At 40.6% G+C, this 23735-nt stretch overlaps 2 protein-coding genes across 2 annotated transcripts in view; one reads left to right on the top strand and one right to left on the bottom strand.

Moving 5' to 3' along the window:
* srgap2 (SLIT-ROBO Rho GTPase activating protein 2) overlaps window positions 1-10291 on the bottom strand; it is a 53033-nt gene extending 42742 nt beyond the window's left edge. Inside the window, exon 1 of the mRNA XM_005469360.4 lies at window positions 9719-10291. Coding sequence (XP_005469417.1) covers window positions 9719-9785 — 67 coding nt within the window. The 5' untranslated portion in view covers window positions 9786-10291. The remainder of the gene's footprint in view (window positions 1-9718) is intronic.
* A 447-nt stretch (window positions 10292-10738) lies between these two features.
* LOC100711907 (protein FAM72A) lies at window positions 10739-15682 on the top strand. The gene is made up of 4 exons (XM_003441514.5): window positions 10739-11543; window positions 11789-11866; window positions 12422-12546; window positions 12651-15682. The coding sequence occupies exons 1-4, from the start codon at window positions 11392-11394 to the stop codon at window positions 12743-12745; spliced, it is 450 nt and encodes a 149-aa protein (XP_003441562.1). The 5' UTR covers window positions 10739-11391; the 3' UTR covers window positions 12746-15682.
* The last annotated feature ends 8053 nt before the right edge of the window (window positions 15683-23735 follow it).

Genomic DNA, 23735 nt, shown 5'->3' on the forward strand with positions numbered 1-23735 from the left:
GCTGCAAAGCAGAGCCCTCTGTAATGAGTTACCGCGCATTGATGCTATAAAAGTTTAATCAACACATCTATTTCCTGCTCCTAAAAAACCAGCTAACCTCAATGTAACCTCTGGATAAGGTCAAAATGCGAGCCATTCAGCCAAAACACTGTTTAAGTAAAGCGAGTGTTTGCCTGTAGAGGTGGTACATATGGTATGAGTGTGGGGTAAGGGGCCTAAATGTGAGGGGAAAAAAGGGACGGCTTTTTGTGTTCTAAGGATCAGAGAGCAGGGGATGCTCCCTCTTCAGAGCAGCAAGCTACCCCCTAAACATTTTTTTTATCATGATGCCAGCAAAAAAGCATGTATTGACTGTGGGAAAGAAAACGGCAGTATTCCCACACAACAGTAGATTTAAACCAAAGCTAGGAATCAGCACTTTAAACAAGCCTACAAGAGGGGACTAATCTCCATCGGAGGAGCTCTGACGCTGGGAAAAACTAAAATAGAACAGGTTCACATAGCAGGGGGAAGAACTCTGTGTTCTCACACTCGGTTATACCGAAGAAACGAGGGAGGAAGAGGCTGTGTGTGTATGTTTGTGTGGGCATCAGCGTGTCCGTGTGTGCGTGTGGAGTTTCAGAGGGAAGAGGTGATGAATGGCTTCATTAAAACAGCATTAGGAGAGGTGTGAACCCGAATGGCGAGTGCCAAAGTGCCGCGATTGCTCTGTTCCAACACACAGACACTTGTCACAATACTGAAATTCTCTCCTTGGTACCTGCAAAACTCATCCACCCCCTATTACTACTACTACCGATTTACAGTGTTTGATGTTAATGCAGGTTTAAAACACAACCTCAGGCTTTAATAATTTCCCCGCTTAAAAAAAACTGATGGGAAGAGGGAGCCAGAGGGAGATGAGGAAACAGCAGTAACACCATGGAGAAAGAGAGCAATGAAAAGAGGGAATAAAGGCAGCAGAAGAGAGAAAACACAAAGCACAAGGATGCAAAGCAAGAGAAAAAAAACCCCTGAAAGGACTGAGGTCTGAAGGTTCAAAATGGAACCAGGGTGTGTGTATGTGTATGTGTATAGGAGTAACCTGATTAACCAGACCCTACAGGCTAGGCAAATCTACATTATTCTTTCACATTTTCCCTCAGCTCCTCACAAACCTAGAAAAATGGGGGCAATTCAGTAACCCTAGCAACCAACTCTGCCTACGTGCTGAGAAAAGCTGCTGATGGAGGGGGAAGGAGAGGGAAGAGATACGGAGATGGGGAGTGAAAAGGCTAATAAGTGTGCATACTAGACACACACGCTTATTGAGGTAAGCAGATGGATCTTACAGTCTAGTGGGGTTTCTTCACTTTTTTTCCCCCCACATTTTTTTCTTCACAATCCTTTGCTATTCAGCCCTCCACATGCAGATCCCTCCTCCTCTTCTTTCACCTAATTCTCCTTTTTTTCCCCCTCCACGGTTATAACCCTTGCTTTTTTCTTCTCCTGCTCTCTGGTCAGTATGAGAGCTGTTCAAACACAACCTGTTTCCTCTAGCATCCCTTGGGAGTGTTATCCAACCTTCTACTGTTGTGTTTTCTCTCCTTTCTTTCTGCCTCCCTCCTATTTATTTACAGCTGGATGTCTTTCCCTCTCCATCGATTGTTTTATAGAGGATATGAGCGGGCTTTGTCTTTTGCGTGCTCAGCTTTATATAGATCCCTCTGTTCTTAAAGATGTTCTCACACACACACACACACACACACGCACACACACACACATCCTCATTCTCTTTCTCTCGCTCTCTCAGCTGGTTGTGAGTCAGTGTCCGGTAGTGAGGCTCATGCATGCACGCACAGTCTGTGTGCTGTAATCATAAAGTGATGATTATAGGTTTAAGCTGCCATAGGAGGTGTGTTGAAAATGTGTGCGCATCACATTTCATCACTGCTGACAAACATCATGAGAAAGAGCAAAGAGAGCAAAATAATAAAAAAAAGGGGGGGGGGGGCTAAACATTTGCCTTTGGGACTGGTAGTTTTCACAGTGGTCTTGTGAAACTTGTGAAAACTGGAAGTACAATTGAAGTACGATTTGGAAAAAAAGGTGTGTGTGTTGGGGGGGCTGTTATTGACTGCTCTGCTGGTGCCATGTGTGGCAGATAAAGAAAGTAAACCTGCAAAGAGGCACCCAAACAGAGATCAATACCTCAACGGTGCTTGGGTAACATGCACATTCACACTGGCTGATGTGATTCTACAAACATCTGTAATCAAGAAATTGGTTTGACTCGATTTTGTTCTTTTATGCAAAAATGAACAATTTCATTGTAACTTGGGCTCTGGGGAACATTTCTGGCCTTTTTCCTCTAGATTTTGATTATTTAGAGACAAAAAACCCTTCAAAAAGGCCAGGGTATACCCTGGATAACCCTATAGGTATCAGCCTCTACATGACCTTGAATTGGTTGAGTGAAAGAAAATGGAAAAAATGGTGGATGGAGACTAAATAATAAAAAAAAAACTTTAGCAAACTGATAAATACTGAAAAGAGCCTTTTGCTTCAGAGCGTGTACACAAGCAAACATTCTGACCCACAGTAATCATTGTTTGAATGTCAAGATGTTGCATCCTGGTTGAAAAATAATTACAAAATGAAATGTTGTTCTGGCTCCTGTTTACTGAATCTCCTTCATCAAAGTCCTTCCTGGGCATTCTAGTTACGAAAAGCTTGCTTATCTGAAGCTTGTTTTTTCTTTTTCTTTTATAAAATTAAACAAAAAAAACAAATGATAAGATATATAACTTTTCTTGCTTTGCGAAGTGGAATTGTACCTGTAGCTTTATCATTGCTAACATACCTCAGGGGTTAGATTGTTTACAGAGGAATGATTATGCGACGTTGCACCTTTTCAGGTCTGTACAAATAAGCTCATCGCGAAATAGTTATTTAAATAATGTCTTTTTGTGACTGTGGGGGTTTTTTTGTTTTTAAAGAAATGTTAGGAACTTATTCCAGCTTAGGCACCACTACCAGCAGCACATCTGTAGAAAAGAGGAAGCAGATATTTGCGGAAATCTTTTATTGTAACTGATATATGCCAGCTGTTTTATTCTAAGGTAACCATCTCCTCCATATCTCTGGTTAAAAAAGACAGATTTGTGTCATTACTGGTTTGTAATGAAGCACGTTGATTCGACACCGATTGCGTATCTAGTAATTTCAGTATCAGCCAAAATCAAGCGCTTCCATCTGCTTATTTTATCTACAGAAAGTTTATCTGTTGAGTTTCTTGGAAATATATGATACAGCAATAAAAAAAACAAAGCAGATCAATATCAAAAAAGATTTGAAACATATTGCCTGCACATGCACAAACATAGGCAAGTAGTAACTTCTCCACCACAACACTGTTCAGCTTCATCAGCTTACAAAAACCAACTGTCTGGGTGGAATGCTACAGTTGAAATTATGCAAAAAAAAAATCTACAGCAGGTAACAACAAAGTCTGCAAGGCTTCATCTGTGTGTGTGTGTGTGTGTGTGTGTGTGTGTGTACGTGTTTTGCATGAACAAATAGCTTCCACATGTTTCAAAATGTCACAAACGAGGCAACATATTGACCAGGCAAACAAACTAAGTTCAGGTGCACCCAAACACACACATGCACACACACGTGGACACACACACACACACACACACACACACACACGTGCACACTCACACACACAAGCAGCTCTTCAAAAAAAAAAAAAAAAAAAAAAAAAAGCAGAGGCACCTGAAAAGAGGGAGGGAAGATTTCAGCCAATCACAGCATGCCTCAGCACTGTTGGCCTTGTATCGGGGTATCAGCCAAACTGTCGGGAGTAGCCAGCCAGGGCAAACACAACATCTGTTGCCCAATCCTTGCATCTGGAACATCTGGCACTAGCGAACAGCAGTCATCTAGATAACTAGATGACCTCTGTCCTTACCCACTTGGCCCCTCTAACAGCTCTTTTATTTCTTGTGTTTATCATTCACTTTCCAGCACCGTACATGTCATCATCTCTCTGTCACAGACATTAATGAGCTGTCACATCTTAGATCTGATACACTAGGTGTATGTTGTACGCCTGCACCAGTTAAGAAACAGACATTCCTCTTTTATCTCTCAGCAATCGACTGTGTCGTCGGTGAGACATCTCGGTCCACATCGCAATAACACACTCACTTACTAGTGAGCTGTGTTTACATTTGTGTGCGTCTGCACTGAAGGAGGCCAGATCAGCACTTACAGAGTTAGTCAATTTAATGCTGTGTGTTTTCTCTCAGGTGCCGCAGGAGCCTCACAGTAACTTGTCATACTGAATAGTGAAAAATGGGGAAGCAGACAAGCAAACGGGAACAGAAAATCAATGCGATTTTTCAGCCACGTTATGTCTGCCGCTGACATGGCACAAGACCACTGCTACTGCGCACTGTCCCACACACACACACAGAACTGAAAGGACAGTGGGACACCTGGTTTGGAACACATTGTTCTATCGTGACTTTGCAAAGAGAACTGAGGATTTTTATATATATGAGAACTGAGGATTTTTATATATATAAAAACTTGTTTCAAAAAATCTTTCTCTCCGTTCTTTTATATCATGAAAGGCAAATACAGTAACTGCAGGGAAAACGACCCTCAAGCATGAATCACGGTCACAGCGTGTGTGTGTGCATAAAAGACATTCGTTTCCTTTGTCCAAACACAAAGCTATGGGTCCAAACAGGAAGCTTCACACACTCCTGTATGATCCCTGTGTGTCCCAGCCTCCGAAACCTAAGTTGCACACAAACATCCTTCCTGAGTGATTATTTTAAGCTCTGTCAGCATTTTTAGTCAGCTTACAATACAACATTCAAATCCAAGACCCCCCTCCTCTGCCCCAACACACACTGATAGATAAACACACACACACAAACACTGACACAGGATACGCCAAATAATGGCAGAGACTTGTGCGATTGACTCACGGTTGATAATTGCACCACTAAGTCAATGCAGTCAAGCTCTAATTAGCCAGAGGTTGTTAAAAAGATCACACACATGAAGCTTTTCCTCGTCCTCACAACCACACATGCACAAACAGGGCCCGTGCTACAAACAAGTTCAACACAACCAGGATATCTTTTCACCATCTGACTTAACTGAACTTAACCACAGTCACGCCAAGTGGTCAAATGACACTGGTCATAAGGTCAGTGAGTAAACCCAGGTTTTCAGAATCTATTTAGAATGAGGAGCCAAAAGAACAGCAAACTATAATCCTAAACAAATATGAGGAAGACAGCAACAAAAACCACAGACTGAATTAATAGATTATTGCTATCACTTCCTGTCATTAAGCAACAGGTTATAATTTTGTTTACTGTTAAACTGATGTGATACTCAGACATGTTCTTGTGACACATAAGATCATTTCAGACAAAAAAAAACATTATTTAAAACCATAAGTAGGCTTTAACTATCTTTTAAAAAGTCCAGTAGCCTAAAGAACTTGGAACTCTCCATTTTCCACTTGCCATGCCACAAAATAAATGTCACATATAGAACAATTAAATGCTTGAAATGTTGGCTTCCCAGCAAGTTCATACAATTTAAGAATCTAGACCTGATGTTCCTGCAGTACAGCCAAATGGTGGAGACATTCGCTCAAAGGCCTACAGTGTCTTACTATGGTTTGCAAGACCTTCAAGTAACTTGACTGGTCAGTAAGCAGTAGTTAAGAGCTTAACCCTGATTCCTGGTTCATAGTACAAACCACTTGATATGAAAGCCATTGCAAAAGTGGGTCAGTGTTTCAAGTGTCGTTTCACTTTTCCTTCTGCCCCTTAACGTCGATAAAGACAAAACAGAGATCTCCACACTGTCCCTGCACCTTCTCTTCAAATAAACATCACTCAACAACAATGGAGTCGCAAACAGAAATACAGGCCAAGCACAGAACCTCACATAAAACAAAGACAGAGAGCCACAGTCATGCAGACAAAACCTCTTGCTGTGTCACCACCTTTCCTATTGTGTGCTAGTGAAAGCAGCCATTTATCCTAAATCATACGTTTCTCTGGCAGCCGTAAACACGCAGTTTATATGTACACGTAGACAGACACACATCACACTTGCAGAGATGACTGAGCTTATTAGCCTGCTAGGAAAAGTAAGTAAGTAAAGTAAGGATACTGTTTCTTTAAATGGGTCTCTCAGAATTTACTCTAAAACTCAACAACAGTTATTCAGTTCGACGTCAAATTGAATGGCCACTCGTCGTACCCTTTTTGTATTTTTTTCAGCAGACCACAAAAACACCACAGCCAATCAAAATTGATCAGTGGCAACAAAGGCAGATAGTTATTAACATTCCCAGATGTGTAAAACACCGGCAGCTGCTCAAGGGCTGAGCCAAAATGCATTTGAAAAATGAAACATCTGTTAAAAGACTCAGCACACCTTAATTTTCCACTAAAATATTTCTTGCTCTCGATATTAAAGGCTGCCACTGGAATATAGGAAGTTGCTCTGTAATGTTTGTTCGACACACATTTACAGGCTTTCACCCTAACCCTCGTTTACCTGCCTGCAAACACGTGTGGATTTTTAAAATTACAATAGAAAGATCTACTTAAAGTGCTGGTGAATAGTCACAGCTTTTTTTATTTGGTTCCCAAAAAACTCAATACTCTGAAGTCATAACCTCTCTATCCCTCTGCAAATATTCTCTTTCTGTCTGTCTTTTACTTCTCAGCACATCTGTGTGTGTGTGTGCCTCTCTTCAGGCACTTATATACACACACACACCCTCTTCCAAACCAAGTAGGAAAATTCCTTTCATCAGCCAGAATCCAATATTAGAATATCAGGACTCTGTCTGTGTGAAATAACAAAGACAAAGAGATGACAGCATTCGAGCGCTGGTGTGCATTTAAAACCTTATTCAGGTACCCTGTCAACAGATGAGGTGACCACGTCCACTGACATCGCCGTACCTGTGGTATCGAGTCACAGCATCATTTTTTGGTATAAAGAATACAGAGCATTATGAATCATAATGTCAAATAAAAGTATTTTCCATCTGTAAAAGTCAAACAGTCACCAGTTACTGTGTGTATTTTAAGCTTTAAAACACTGAGCCATATAAAAGGGACTAATAATCTCAAAATCTCACCGGAGCTTTTGATGATTTTTCATCTTTTTCTGCCTAATACTGCCTAATGTTGCATGGAATACTAAAACTACATAACACGTGGATACCGTCACTATTCCCACCAAGTAACAACTGTGCTAGAACACAGTATGATGGTACAGATGATCATTGTATGTATGTATGACAATACTGCAGAAGTGTGACCAGTCTGTAGACACAATAAACCACAGACCACAAACACAAATTCACAGTAGCTAATAAGCCAGAATAATCAGCAGAAATCCATTCACCGTGTGCTTGACAAACACTGTCAAGCACACTCATCAGTGAGAGCGTGAGCATTCATGCCTCTTCCTCTCTTGCTGCAGAGCTTCATGAATGTCATCTGGGGAGGATTTAAATTCATTTTCCCCATGATGCTGCAGTGCATGGCTGCGACGTGTAAAGTCTATCCCTTCTGCCTGATAATAGCAGAGTCATGCAGGTACGCATGAGCCCTTCTTGGCTAGCAGTACTGAAATTTGTAGAGCGGATCTAGCGAAGATTTGGGAAACAAGACAGACACGCGTTAGCAAACACAGAGAGAAAAAGAGTGAGAGCTGCTTGACGCTTTCTACAAGAGAGTCTTTAGCAGCAGCGCACAGGGTAATGACAGGCTGTAGTGAAGGCATGCTGTTGGGAATGTCACAGCAGAGACAGCATCTCGATGCATCTCTACACACCTCAAATAAATATGAGGATGCACAGGTTTGCCCTAAAATCAGTTCATTTGGATAGGATGGGGAGCAGTGAAGTAAGTGACAGGAGGAATCAATGCAGAGGGTCGATGGACAAACATTAAGTCCACAGTCTGACAAACCCAGCAGACAGTGCCCACAAAACAGCACAGACGGAAAGTCTTTACACGTGCCGCTGGGCATAAACAGCAGTCTAAAAGGCCACAGAGACAACGGCGCTAATGCCACTGTGGTGCCAGCCAAAGTTTTCAAATGAAGTAAGTAAGGAAGAGGCGGTTAACTGTCAGAAATACCTGTTTTAGTGCATCGCCAAACCAAACTTCTGCCAGGATTTGTTGCAGATTTAATGTCAGAAAAATAAAATAAAGAATATTGAAAGGAAAGGTTTGAGAGGTCTAAAATAAACCTCAGTTCAACTGGTCAGTCATTTGTTTCCCCCTCAAATAAACATCAGCTTATGGATGACTAGCTTCAATAACCTGAGGTTCCATAAACTTGTTAAATCTATGCCAACGGGGACATCAAAGCTGTGTTTTGTCTGCTTTCCGTTGCTCCACACCTCACTGAGACACTTGACGAGCGCTCTTCCTTGTGTTTGCCACTCATATGTGCATTGACACCAGTAATTCCAGTTTAACAACCTTGTGATTTCCGATAACGCTTCAAAAGTATTTTGGTTCTTACTGACTTGCAAGCTCTGTCAAAGAATGCCACGGGGAATTTCTTCTGGAGAACAGGAGTGCTGAGAGGTGCCAGTAAAGAGGCGAGGGCGTGAAGTAGGCTGGTGTCTTCTTTCGAAATGGAAATAAGAATCAAGCAGTCGTGGTGGTGTTGGGGGATAAGCCAAGCAGTGGCCCATCTTATCTAGTCATCTGGCACTGCAGCAACAGTGCAAACATGCTGTAACACCCACTCTCCTTCCCTTCCTGGTACCTCTGAGCCTGTTCCTTCCCTCTCCAGCCTCGAGTACATACCACACAACCCCTCACCCCCCAAGATCTGATAAGCACACACTGTCACTCTGAGTGACATCTGGATCCAGTGTGACTGCCTGATGACAGGAAAAAAAATCAACAAACACAACAATCAGCTAGCGACTAGTTAACAACTCAAACGATCCTTCCTAACAGCTACAATCTGCTCTCCCAGCCCTGCTTCCCCTCTCGTGTCCTTGATCACGGGCAGAAGCTGCACCGATGAACTGCGATCGATGAACAAGCCAGGGCACAAATCGATCATTTAATTGCAGTCTGCGTTTAACGCATGAGCGAGCAGTGCCGGTGCACAGCAGCAGAACAGACACGCAGGAGACACAGAAGGGGAAAGAAAACGCCCTGCCTTGTGCAGTGTCGAAACCTCAGCCCTGTGGGTCCTCTACGCAAACATACACACATCACCTTAACGCATGCTTTGATAGGAGGCCGCGGTGAGACCACATCTGGACGACACCTCTGATTTGTGAGCGTTTCTTTTCGCCTTTTGTTGGCCATCGGCGCGTTGCCTTAAAGGAGAGCGATCACACGCTTGGGGGCACGCTGATCATCATGTACCATTTATGATTGCTATTATTTGCACACACAAAAAGTGATCCGCCACGTCTGCACAATGACAACCTTCTCGAATGGTTGGTGAAATGCAAAGGCAAGTCTGTCCTTTACGCCTGATAGGATAGGGTAGGATAGGAGAGGTGAGGGTAACAGAAAAAAATGGGATGCATTACGCCAAGTCAGATAAAACACAGCACGCAGTAAAGTAAGCACAGATTTAACGCTAAATCTTTCCGGGTTGTGCTGCATGAAAACATCTGAGGGGCTTTGAAAAGTTTTACCTTTAACTTGAGTCTCATATTCGGCCACGATCTCCTTGTCCTTTCGGAATTTCGCTGGAGACGTCATGGCTGAGTTTGGAGATCAACCACTTGTCCTCGCAGTGAAGTCAAATTTCTCTTAATAATTCAACAAATCAGCCGTAGATGGAAGGATTGTCAATCTGGAGCCGGTTTTATAAAAAAGGAAAAAAGAAACAAAACAGCCAAAATGATATATTTACAGCTCTTCAGTGCTCCCGTGGATCAGTATTGTCTCCCTGCCTCTGCTCACTCAGGGCGCATTGTGAGTTTGGCGCTGCTGCTGCTGTGTGCTCCTTCCCGACGCCGCGCCTCACCGCCTCCTCAAGACCGGTAATGGTGCCAACAGCTTCATGAGAAAGGAGAATCATTCCCTTTACGAAAAACAAAACCCGATTGACTTCTTACTCAGCACTTCGGAAAGTTTTTTCTTTTGTTACTCGCCCCGAGCGAATCTCGATCTCACTGCTGCCCGTGTGCTTGTCTAAACTAAAGTGCTGCCCTCTCTTCCACCACCCACCTCCTGAAGTGAGAAAGAGGAAACCAAGTGGAGAGATGGAGGGGCTGGCTGCTGGTCAGCCCCCAGTGCGCAGGACAGGCATGGATGCACACATTCACGTTTGGGTAGATAAAACTACATCTGCTACAGCAAGCCTTTAGCTTGCATGCTGCAGGACCGACGGGTATTTATTTGCCTAGGTGAGCTTAGTTTAAATGTGTTGGCAGAGGAACACCTCATTATTTAGGAGAAGACCACTGAAAATGGGACTGAAGTAAGAGAGCCTCGTGCTTTATTTAACTATGAACATTAGCGTAAATGGATATAAATTCTAACCCTTAAACGGTAACACGCTAGTTGTGAATACATACATACATTCATTCATAAATTCAGCCTTTATAAGAACAGAATACCTGTATAAATATAATAAAATGCATTCCATCTCCAGCCTATTACTACGTCAACTTTTTTTTTTCTTTTACACTGACTAAACTACTACCCCGCCTCATACCTACCACTCCACCACGATTGGTCAAAGGGTCACACGTGAACGACATTCAAGTCCACCAATCAGCTTTTTTCAGAATTTTGAATCAGGGTTCGTCAACTTGAATTTCTGCCCAATCGCATTCAGAATCCGTAATGAATCTGACCAATAGCGTTGGTTACTATAAAGTGTACATCCAATCAAAATAGCGTATGGGGTCTTTTAAAGATAGTTTAAGGAAGTCCCGTTAAATACCAGGAAGTTGTAAACAAAGCTGACAGCTATTTAGTTAGCTGTTAAGTACATGAATGGATGCCCAGTAAGCCGTGAAAACAGGCCAGTTGTTCATCAATACCGTGGATTAATTAACAGTACAGCTTGTTTTATTCACATAGAGCGGGTTTCGCGAGAATATATATCCCTCCGTATGTTCGTTTCACAAGCTAACGTTAGCTGCCTTCCGTTTTATCGTTAGGGAAAGGCTAACGTTTGCACAAGGACATTGGAGCTAGAGCTGACGCTTGCAAAGTTAATTTACAGCTTTATTAAACCGAAGTGAACGGTTAGTGAGAATCATCAGTGTCTGGTTCTTTTTCCCCTTTCTGCGTTTGCTATCCGGAGGCAGAAAGAACGTGAAAAGAGGCGAAGTCCGCATTTAGCAAAACAACAATGTCTACTTCAAACGCTAATTTTAAAAACAAGTGTGTGACCCAGGTGAACTGCATATTTTGTGACAGCCTGCTCTGCACGAGAGGTATGAAGGCAGTGCTACTTGCAGACACCGAGGTCGAGCTGTTTTCCACTGACATACCTCCCAATAGGTAAGCGCTAATTTTCTTAGCAGTGCAGCTAGTTTTTGTTTATGTCTGTTTCCAAGGCAAGTTGCACTTTACACAAACCTGTGGCAAAGTGATGTATGTCTGCTTAACCGATGGGAGGAGATACACAATGCCCAGGCCAAGCTGCCGTTATAATTAATAGGGTTTGTTGTATGACAATATAAAATGACTGTTGTCTGTCCTTTAATGGGTATGTTTGTGTCTCCTTGCACGAACCCTCCCCGCAGAACTGTTGACTTTGTGGCCAGCTGCTACTCTACTGAAAGCTGTAAATGCAAACTGAGAGACATCGCATGTCTCAAATGGTATGTATTATATTATATAAGTCCCTTTTATCCTTCCAGTGTTTACTTTGGAAAGATCATCTGTTGATATTCATAAAAAGGACAGCAAAAAGGTAGGTTCTTATGTACCTATATCTGTACACATTGTCGCGCCTGGAAACCTTAAGTTTATATGCTGATTATCTTATTTTTGAGCCTGTTGCTACACTAAACATTAGGTAGTGCTTGAAAAGAGACATTACAATTTCCTTTAGCACAAGTGTATACAAGTGATCAAATAATACTGGAAAATATTCTTTACTTAAAAATGTCAGTTAAATAAATATTAAAGCCATTGCCAGTTATGACTGCACATATTAATTTTAAATCATATTTAAAGCACAGCACAGTACAGTAAACAATAAACCTTTATAGAGTCTCATTTGTGTTCATGGGCTTTTGTTATTGTACACAGGGCAAACACAAACATGTGTTAGATAATGGAAACTCACTAGTAGTGTTGGCACTTTTCAGAAATGCACCCAGCAAATAGCTGACTCACGTTTCTTCTTTATCCTCGCTCCCTCCCTCTTTTAGTGGAAATGTTGTGGGCTATCACGTTGTAGCCCCCTGCAAACCCTGCCTGCTCTCCTGTAACAACGGCCACTTCTGGATGTTCAATAGCGATGCTGTTTCTACTCTCAACAGACTGGATTCAACGGGTCAGTATAAACTCACCTTTGATAAAACAGAAATGCTATGCAATTGCATAGTCCACGAGATGTGTACATAAGACTTCATAAGTCCCCTTCACATGTGTCCGCAGGCCTTAATCTGCTCCTTTGGGGAGATCTTCCCGAGCTAGATGACAGCGAGAATGAAGAATCAGAAAGCCCATCAGAGGAGGAGTGTATTAGGTAGAGTGGGACATGGACAATGTGAGAGACCTGGAGTGCCAGCTTTTGAGAGGTGGAGATTTAAAAAAAGAAAAAAAAGTGTATAATCCATGCTGGGATGAGACAAAAGAAGAGGAACCAAAAGGGTAAATGAACACCCAGTTACATGGGACCAGCAATCCTGCTGTACTACTCTGTGTGGGCTGAAAGATTAAACCATTGTTCACTTATGACCCCACCTGGAAAAAAAAGTAGTGGTGTCACAGCAGGTGTTTTCCCACTGAAAGCTGGCAGAGAACACCTGCCTTGACATTAGTGATTTGGTGTGTGGCTGTAAATACTGGAAGGTTTAAACCCAAAGAGAGCGGTACAGGGGAAGCTTTTGGTGCTCGTAATTGAGTGTTTTAATTACCCTTTAACCTGTGACCATGCCTTTCCTGATCACTTTTCACTGTTAAAAGCACAGACACGCACATTCACACATTTCTCTCATTTCTCTCATTTTTGTAAATTTGTGTGCTATTATTTTAACAAAAAAAAACAAACCATGCAGCTGAAGTAAATTGAAAATAACAGACAGCTAGACTCCATAATCTAGTGTGTTCTGCTTTTCAGAGCTCATTGTTTTGATCAGCCTTATGAAAAGTTGGGTGTGGTGTGATTAATTAATGGTACATACCAGTGAATGCTGTGCTTTTTCACACCATTAATGTAAAATCTGATTTTTCTGGGTAGGAGGTCTGGAATTTACCTATATCCTTTTTTTATAGCACTTATCTTTACGTTGAATGTGCTGTAATAAGTAAAACTTCTATTAACGGTAATCTTTTAATCTCTGGAGGCCTTTTCAGATATGGGACATTAAAACGTTAAAGTGACAGCATTCTGTTCTTCAGACATGGGTGACTTTTACGTTCGTGTTCCTCACGGTTTTATTAAGATATACTAAGGGGACTGACAAAGAGACAAGGTGTGTTTGTAATATTTTGAGAGATATGTCGAATTATTGGCAGCAGCTATTGATGCGTAAAGAAAAAAGAGCTTTCTTACGAATTAAGAATGGCAAAAAAAGCATCATACAAGAATATTTCTGTCTTATTGGGATCAACTTGTGAGATACTCAAGTCACAGTTGCAGCAGAGGCATGCATTCAGATTTTCGCCATGTCGAATGTGACACAAACTTTTTCCTACCCGGAAAAATTGCTGTCACGACTTTTGCTTAAAACTTATCGGGGTGCTCATTCAGGCACAAAGCTAAAATGCTCAGATGCTGTCAAATTAATGAAAAGGCGCTAACTGAAACTTTGAGTTCTTTTTGAATCCCTCATATTGAAGAAATAGCACAATTGCAGAGTGATGTATCTATTTATGTTCCTTGGTAAAGGGCATATTTAATTTAGGTTACCTTACAACCTGCTCTTCTGTCATTGGTGGATTTTGAGATACTGAAATAGTGTTTGCTACACTTGTGATAGCAGCATTTAAGTGTGTAACTCCCAGCTGAGTCTGACTGTAGCAGTGTTCCATACTAACTTACTAACCTATGAATGGGTTGTGCTTTCACACAAGCCTGTGGAGCTGCTGAGTTGAGTATTCGCCCAGAGCTCAAAGAATAAATAGCTCAAAATAAACAAACGCTTATGTTTGTGACAATTTAAAAAAAAAGGAAAAAAAGATGCCGATCATTAAGCAAGATCGTGAAAACATGAGCTCAAATGGGTGCGAGCGTCCTAGCTCTGTTTCTGTTGCACAACTGTTCACTTTTTATGTAGCAGCATACCTGTAGCAACTGAGAAGATGGAAAAAGTCAACTCCAAAGAATCATGGGACATATCAGTGTTTAACTTACAGGTTACCTCCTACTCTAGAAAGATAATTACTTCATGTGGGGCCTGTTTATAAAAAAGCCTTTGACTTTTTTTCGTGAGCTGTTTGAAATGATGCTTAAACCAGTGCTACAAAGCTCCCAAAATTGAATATTTTAGCCTTACTGAAACGAACCTCTGTTAAACTGTAACCTCTGCGCTGTTGCTGTATATTAACCTGTCATCACTGAGTGACCAGGCCATTTACTCAGCAAGCTACAAAATCCTCCATTCACAACAGACTCAACTCAAAGCCTCTTTTTCTCTATCATTTTCGCAGTGCCATCCTTAAGCTCTTGTTATTGTTTCACTGCTGTGCCCTGCTATTACTATGATCCTGTCTTAAAGTAACAATGTTTCTGTGGATGATTGACAACTTCCTGTGTTGCCGGTGAACATTATTTATTTTTTTTAAAAAAAAGGAAAAAACGCGCAAATGTTGAATGTTCCACTTCTAGGTGAAGGAAGAGGAGAAGAAAGGAAGCAGCTTTTTTAAATGTTTAACTGGCCTCTGTTTGTCTATGCTATAGCCTTTAGTTGTGGAAATACACCCATAAACGAGGAAACTTTTTCCATGTTTTCCACATTTATCACCTTTTAAAAATTATAACTGACAGTCTGTCACACTTTCACACCAAATACTGTCTGTGTGGATACCATACAGTGCATCAGCTAGGTATTTATTATATCCACAAACCAAATATCTATCACCACATACTTACTTTGGTTTTTTTGTTTACAAAATTTGTTTACAACTGCTTGTTTTGTATTGTGCTGTAGTACTTATGTTTCTGTTCATGTATTTAATATTTAATTGTGTAGTGCTTTGTTTTGTACATTTAAAGACTGAATGTGTGCAGTTTTACCTCAAGAAGGTATTACTCGTGAGCTTCCTCTGGCTAGGACAATTGTCAAATGATAATCAACAGAATTATTTAAATGGCTGTGTCTGGATGTGAATAACTTTGATTAACATGCCCTGCTGAAAATGTATATTTTGGAATTGCACTGAAACTGCATTGGTAGTTTGAAGAAAATGATTTGTTGTTTTGTATGCTTGTTAAATTAATAAAGTTTTTTTTTTTTTCAAAGTTTCTCAGTTGCCCCAAACTTTTTTTGTTGTCCGTTTTTTTTTGGAGGGGTTTGATATAACAAGTGGACACTTTATTAGAGACACTGCTCAACTGCAAATGCAAGTAGCTGTTTAGCCAATCACATGACAGCAACTCAACGCACCAAGTTCAAACTGAGCATCAGTGAAGAAAGGTGATATAAGTGACTTTGTATATGGAGTGACTGTTGTTGGGCCGGGGATCTTGTCTGAGTATTAGACAACAGTAACTCAAATAATCTGTTGTTACAACCGAGGTATGCAGAAGAGGATATAGCTACAGCAGCAGAAGACCACATCAGGTGCCACTTCCATCAGCTAAGAACAGGAAACGGGCTAAAAATCACACACACTCACCAGAATAGGACAATAGAAGACTGGCGAAACATTCTCTGGTCTAATGAGTCTTGATTTCTGCTGCAAAATTCAGATGGTAGAGTCACTGTGGGGGATATGTTTTTGGAGTATTTTGGACTACATGGCACCAACTGAGCATTATTGCTGATGATGTCTTTTGTTTTCGTACCCGTCTTCTGGTGGCTTCTTTCTGTAGGATAACATGCAATGTCACACAGCTCATATCATTTCAGACTAGATTCTTAATATGACAATGCATTCATTTTGCACAAACAGCCTCCACAGTGTCCAGATTTCAATACAACTGAGCACCTTTGGGATGTGGTGGAAAGGGAGAGTCACATAATGGATGGGCAGCCGACAAATCAGCAACAACTGTGTTATTTATCCCATCTTTTCCTTATTTATTTGTTTTGTCAAATTAAGCAGATGACTCCACAGCCTTTATCATTTCACGTTTTCATCTTATTGAGCCAGGAATCCATCCCATGTCTCTGAACACCCCAGTTAGGATCCAGAAAAAGGTTCTGCTCTGTTTTATATTCCGTAAATCCTCCACATCCCTGGAGTATCATTTAATTATAGGGAAGACTTGCAAGTTCTTCACATATTTTTAATTTGCTGACAACAGACCCCAACGCTATCCCAGCTGCTTCAGCCAGAATTTTTAATCCTGCTTCTTATCTCATAAATTTATCATAAAAAAGGTATTTCATGGCCTGTGCACTTGAGCTCTATTACAGAATGTTTTGACAAACTCACAAATCATTTAGTACGAGCCCATCTTAAATTACCCTTCAAAACACTGGTGCACATTAAAACCAGAGAAAAAGACTTTTGCAATAGTGAAAAAAAAATGCGTAATATAATTAATTTTATAAACTGGAATATTGTACTTGTTCTTCTATGTTCATCATCATAATCATCAAAACACTATCCCCCAAGTCTCTCCAATCCACACAGCTGAAATGATTATCATGATTATGATAATGAATTTGTCTAATGAATATTTAACTATGGGCACAAATCACAAAGTTCATCACCATGTGTGCAGAACAGAGCGCTCCCCCATTTTTAAAGTGAATGACAGAAAAAAGCGAAGAGCAAGATAAGTTGGTGTCATTCCAAATTATTATTAAATATTAAATTATTAAATGAGAATATCTTCAAGACAGCAGGAGGGTTAACATGCTACAGGCTGTTCACTTTGGAGATATGGATGCAACCTGGCACGACACCTTGAATACTGCATAAAAAATGAAAAGAGAAATATCACCTGTAACTAAATTTGATCATTTTGTAACAAAAAGCGATTAAAAACTAATTATTGTAATTAATAATTTGCTTTGTTGATTTAGTCTTAATTCTTAGAATACATTTGATGTGTCAGCACGCTTGTACCGATGCCATATTTTATCACGAGGAAAGCAAATTATGTTTTGACTGTGAATTATTTTATTTAACAAGCACAATACGAAATCTGAATGTTGTGTTTTATGTTATACCACAATGCAAAGGTATAAAATTCATAACTAACATGACACCAAAGATTAATTTTTTCACCTATTATTACCTCTGAAGTCTGTGAAATCTCCTCCACAGACAGGTCAAGGAGAAAGCCTTTGTTTGAAAAGTTTACGGTTTTAGGAGAGCTCTTTTCAGTGATGGGGATATTACGCCAGAAGATGGAGAAGCATGCCAGTGGACATCTTAACTACAAAGAGAAAGAGTGTTTGCCTTGGAACAAGTAAGAGAGCATATCTGGGATAAGGAAAACTCCTTTCGTCTGCAGTTTTTAGTAGTACAGGGTGTGCAACTGTAAACTTCCACAAGAGCACAGAGGGACTCACTTCTTTTCTGGAACGGTCTGCCTAAAGTTTTGGAATTTGTTTTTGCATGCCTTCATATGAAGCATTCTTTGCTGCTGTTGGGACACGTACTGGGCAATTCAGGTAGTGCAAAAAAAAGAGAAGAAGATATAAATATCTGATTCTTGTGCCCTGTTTTCACATGTTTTTGTAGCAACTGCATACATTGCAGCCCATGCCCACACAGCGTCTGCCCTTTCTTTGAGTTTATCTTGCATGGCTTCGCAAAATGTTTCAAGCTGTCGATTCTTATCTGCAATTTAAACAACTCCACCATAGACGTCACCACAGGTCCAAATGTTAGGTTGCATCTAAATTTGACTCCATTTGCTAAACCATTGTTGTACTTTTAAAGTACAAAGTAGTCAAAAGGAGACGGGTTTTCTAGGAGAGCTTCCAGGTATCTGTAAGACACTGAATGAATATGTAGCAGGGTGTTGCATGGCAAATGAATAGTGCATAGTCTCATTTCTTAGAAAAATAGTGGATAAATTAAATCCAATGTTCTGTCTTTGCCTAAGTGTCAGCTGAGCTGGTTAATCAGGCAGAACCAGGTTTACAGGAAAACGGGCTAGTGCAAGTCTAACAGTCTTGGTTTGGTTTACTGCTGTTGACACTGTGTTGATCTTTATTTGTTGTGATTTTTCATTAATGTGCAAAAGATCTTCCTAATATCAATTTAGGAAAGTTAAAGTTCAATATTGAAAACACTTCTGGAAACACCAGATAGCCCTAATTCTAAAATTTTCATCCAACGTGAACAACTTTCAGATGATAAAACAAACGCATTCATAAATCACTTTCTTTAATGAGAGTTTTGTGGTGGCAAAAAACTGACATATGCAACCCCGTGGTATCCAACTATGGGTTTGCCACTTACAACGTGTGTTAGCTGCCATGTTTTCAAGGCTGAATATGTCTGTGCGCAACGATCACTTTCATGCTCTGTAAGCCACAGTTCGGAGAAAGTTTGGAAGTGAAGCCATAATTAATCTTCATAATTAGTCCCGTTCTTCCTGCTATGACTTGTGAAAAAATTTCTTCATTTCAAATATTCAGTGCCTCTGGTGAACAAAGAGAGTATGTTGCTCAATCAAATCCACAAAGCATTCATAATTAATGCAGTTCAAAATCTGTTTTTTTCTTTTAATGGTAAAATCAGGATTGTTTTTTAGATAGCTCCAGAACTTAATTTAGTAAACCTACCATAGGTATAGTTTAAGTATTCGTATAAGCAAGATAAAGATGTGTTTTTATTTACTGCCTGTACCAATAAATAAAATAGAGTAAATCTGACTGCAGCGCAGTCGTCTGCAGCTACTTCGTTACAATCACACACCCTCAGCATTTAGTTGTCCAAGCATATGATAGCACATACCTGGTGATTCGGTGGAAAATTCTCAAACAGAGCACAGTGGCTCCCTCTGTTAGATGTAAGGTGTAATAACACCCACAGAAACTTCAACAGAAACGATCTGCTGTCAATGGTGGACATTTCAGGCAGTAAATATAAATGGCATCATATGATTTCTACTTGAGTACAGACTGGCCTCTTTTACAATACACTAAAACTACACTTTTATTGTTTGTTATTCTTTTCTTTTTTCTTTTTTAAAACATCACCTATTTTAAGTATTAAAATCTGAGAGTATTAGATTAATTAGTGGGAGAACCTATAAGATTTTTGTTCCCGCATTAGTTCCTGTCATCTTTTTGGTAATCTGAGAAAAAAAATAAATGTGGTGTCATCTCTTTGATCTTTAAGACAACGACTGTAAATTAAACCTGGACTGTTGGAGGTGTCCTTCAGGGAAACCTTTGTTTGGTTTTGTTGGTAGACAGGTTTTTGTAAAAACGTACTTTTGATTCAGTTATGATAATTTCATGGGGATGACCTCAGTATTATTTTTATTAATGTTGTGGTGGAAGCCCTGTCTAATCATTTTTGTGTTTTCTTTGATGAACTGATCACCTCAGTCACCCAAGCCAGATGGAAAACTATCAAAAAGACGCATTTCAATGAACACACTAGTACTATATTTATGGAGGCCATTGCTATGATATCCAATATAACAGCAGAGTCTGTGGACGACCGGCTCCATCATTTTAACACTAACATCCTCGGGGTTTTCACCACCATATTACACCTGTGAGGGTTAAAATTGCTGGTGTTAAACAGAAAGTATCCACAGTGCTTCATTTGTTCCACATTTTGTCACGTTGCATCCTGATTCAAGATGGATTAAATTAATTTTTACCTCAAAATTCTACACACAACCCTGTAGTGACTAAATGAAAAAAGTTTGCTTGAAATTCTTGTAAATGCATTTAAAAAAACCCCAAACTGTGTCTCAGTTTGTTACGTATGGGGCTGCATGGCCACAGACCAGTCAGGGTACATGTTATATTTCACAGAAATAAAGCATTGCTGTTGCCAGGACACTGAAAGGCTAGTTCAGGTGTGTTCAGTTGATCTGTTTCCACTGATCATCTGCTAGACTTTTCTAAAACTTGACTCGAGTCCACCTGTGGTAAATTCAGCTGATTGAACATGATTTGGAAAGGCACACACCTGTTTATATAAGGTCCCATAGCTGACCGATCATGTCACAGTACAAACCAAGCTGTGAAGTCCAAGGAATTATATCAAGGCACAGATCTAGGGAAGGGTACAGAAAAGTTTCTACTGCACTGAAGGTCCCAGTGAGCGCAGTGGCCTCCATCATCCATAAACTGAAGAAATTTGAAGTCACCAGGACACTTCCTTGAGCTGACAGCCCGACCAACCTGAGCGATCAGGATAGAAGGCCCCTCAGGTAGGTGACCACGAATCCAATGGTCACTCAGAGCTCTAAGCATTGCTCTGTGGAGAGATGAGAAACTTTCAGAAATCAACCATTCCTGCAGCACTCCACATATCACGCCCGTATGGCAGAGTGGTGAGACTGAGTAGTCACTTCTCAGTAAAACTAGTTTTCCAAAAGGCATCTGAAGGACTCTCCTACCATGAGGAACAAAATTCTTGGGACTGATGAAACAAAGATTGAAGTCTTTGGTCTGAATGCCAAGTGTCATGCCTGGAAGAAACCAGGCACTGTTCATAACCTGCCCAATATCATCCCTACAGTGAAGCATGGTGGTGACAACATCATCATGTGTGGATCTTTTTAGCAGCAGGAACTGGGACTGAGACTAGTCAGGATTGAGGCAACAATGAATGCAGGAACATAAAGAGACATCCATGATGATATCCTGCTCCAGATCTCTCTGGACCTCAGACTGAGGTGACGGTTCATCTTCCAGCAGGACCCTAAGCCAAAATAACAAAGGAGCAGCTTCAGGCCCACTCTGTGAAGATGCGTGAGTGGTGGACATATCTGAAAATGGATGTGCACAGACGTTCCTCATCATTTGTGATGGAGCTCAAGAGATTCTGCAAAGAAGATTGTGAGAAACTGCCCAAAACTAGTGTGCCAAGCCTTTAGCATCATACTCAAAAAGACTTGATGTTGTAATTGCTGCCAAAAATGCTTCAGCTGCTTTGGAGGTGAAAAAATAAATTTACTCCCTTTTTGAATAGGACTATAACATAAGAAAATGTGGACCAATTAATTTCCAGATGCACTGTGTGCTGCCCATAGACTGGGGACAATCTGAGCTCAAAGAACTCTTTCTGTTAAATGGAAGTTTAGTTTTTCCATCCCACTGTTGTCAAATGTTAGCTCACAGGGGCCATCTGATGGGGTTTTTTTGTTTTTTTTTTTTGTTCTCATTTGTTTTCATTTTGCTTTATTTCTTTGTGTTTTATATTTCTTTAATGCTATATTGTATGTAGCCAAAACAGCAATTAGTTTGAAGTGCTGACTCAGCCTCCAGTTTCCCCACATCTCGATCCAATCGAGCATCTGTGGGATGAGCTGGACAAACAAATCCGATCCATGGAGGCTCCACTTACAGAAACAGCAACTTACAGGAATTAAAGGATCTGCTGCTAACATCTTTGTGCCAGACACCACAGGACACCTTCAGCGGTCTAGCAGAGTCCATGCCTTGATGGGTCAGAGCTGTTTTGACAGCAATAGGGGGACCAGCCCAGTGTTAGGCAGGTGGTCCTAATATTACGCCTGATCGGTGTATAAACATTTTTGCATGTTTTCCACAGACTGTTTGATTGTTGCTGGTTCCTGTACAAAAAAACAACTAATTGCTTCCTTCCATTGATTGACAGTGTTTACTGTAGAAAATTAAGAAAGGCTGTCATCTCCAAACAAGCCATAAAGCAGTTGCTCATCATTGTTGTAGGTCTAATAAAAAAGGAAAGTATAAAAATTCGGTTTTTGACACTAGATGGCGCAGTTGTACCATAAATCGAGGCTATCATTAGCCCACATGGGTAGAGGGACAGCCCGATAAAAGAACCATTTTAGAATAAAGACACCATCACTAACTTTGGCTGACTTGCCACACTGGTGCTGGAGTTATTGTATTTGGAGGATGCAGGGGGAAAAAACAACCTAAAGGATAAATCTCATAGATTCTTAATTTAAAACTCCCAAAACAAAACAGAATCTGATTTCTCATTAACAGGTTGTGCAATCTGTAATAAAAAAAAGAAGAGAGATTTCTCTCTGTGCAAAAACCACCAGCTTATTTTTCAGAAAGGTCGTCAGTGTAAAAAGACTGAGTTACTGCCCTTTTCACATAGAATAAATAATTTTACATTCAGACACTCCAAGCAAATGTCATAATTGTACTGGCTAGGACAGATGAAGAGGACTGCCATCAAATTAGCGGTCACCTTGATCATCAGTGGGAGCAGAATATTTTATAATATTATATTATAGCACTGCAGTCTGTCATGGTCATCTCTTGATAATAGACCTAAAAGGCTAGACTAATGTCCAGCTTTGCTTGATTATGCATATTAATGACACCTCAAGAATTCATCACACAAAAAAAAAAATCTTTCTTCAGTGGGCGAGGAGGGCAAATGGTAATAAATGGCTGAATTTATTCACTTTAGGAATAATTCCTTTAATCAGGGGAGGAAACTTTCATGAGACTGGTAGGCAGGCTGCTTGAGTTCTTAAATAATTTAAGAAAATCGATTTTTGTGTGTGTGTGTGTGTGTGTAATGGGCTATGATTACCTATCCACAAAAAACCACATCCTTTAGGAACTAATCAGCCCCTGAGCTTGAGAACACTCGTTTTATGATTAAGGCATAATAAAAACAATTGCTTTTCCAAGCTTAGTCTGGGGAAAAGGAACTGCAGGTGGCATGTGCAACAGTGCAGGTTTTCAACAACTGGGCTGCCTACTGGCCCAAGATTATACTCTCAGCAAGCTGCACTGGGCTTTTGTTGAAGTGCTAGAGATAACACAAAGAAAACTTCAAACAGGCTTCTTATTGTGTTCTATTCTTCTGGGCAAGCTGATTACAGTTAAGGATAAAAGTTGTTCCTATACAGTAAACTAATGCGGAGAATCAGAGAGCACTAATTAAGTCATGGGGGATCTGAGGCGGTCGGCTTGGATGTGTTCCCCAACACCCAGACCGTAGGGGTTTAGTAGGAACTTTACAGCCCAACAGCAGTCAGCATCAAAGGTGTTTATTGTCAGCTGAATGTCCGGTGGAGGCATGAACCGCTGGATGTTCAAAGCCAGAGGGGCAAAAAAAAAAGCACTAGCTACAGCTTCTTACCCTTGCTTGTCTTTACTCCTCTTTTTCGACTCTCCATCTCACCGCCCCCATTAGAGCTGAGAAAGTTGCACCAAACACCATTTTGTGTCCAAATGTGTACAGCCAGTG

The sequence above is a fragment of the Oreochromis niloticus genome, linkage group LG5 (genome assembly GCF_001858045.2).
Source record: "Oreochromis niloticus isolate F11D_XX linkage group LG5, O_niloticus_UMD_NMBU, whole genome shotgun sequence".
NCBI lineage: Eukaryota > Metazoa > Chordata > Actinopteri > Cichliformes > Cichlidae > Oreochromis > Oreochromis niloticus.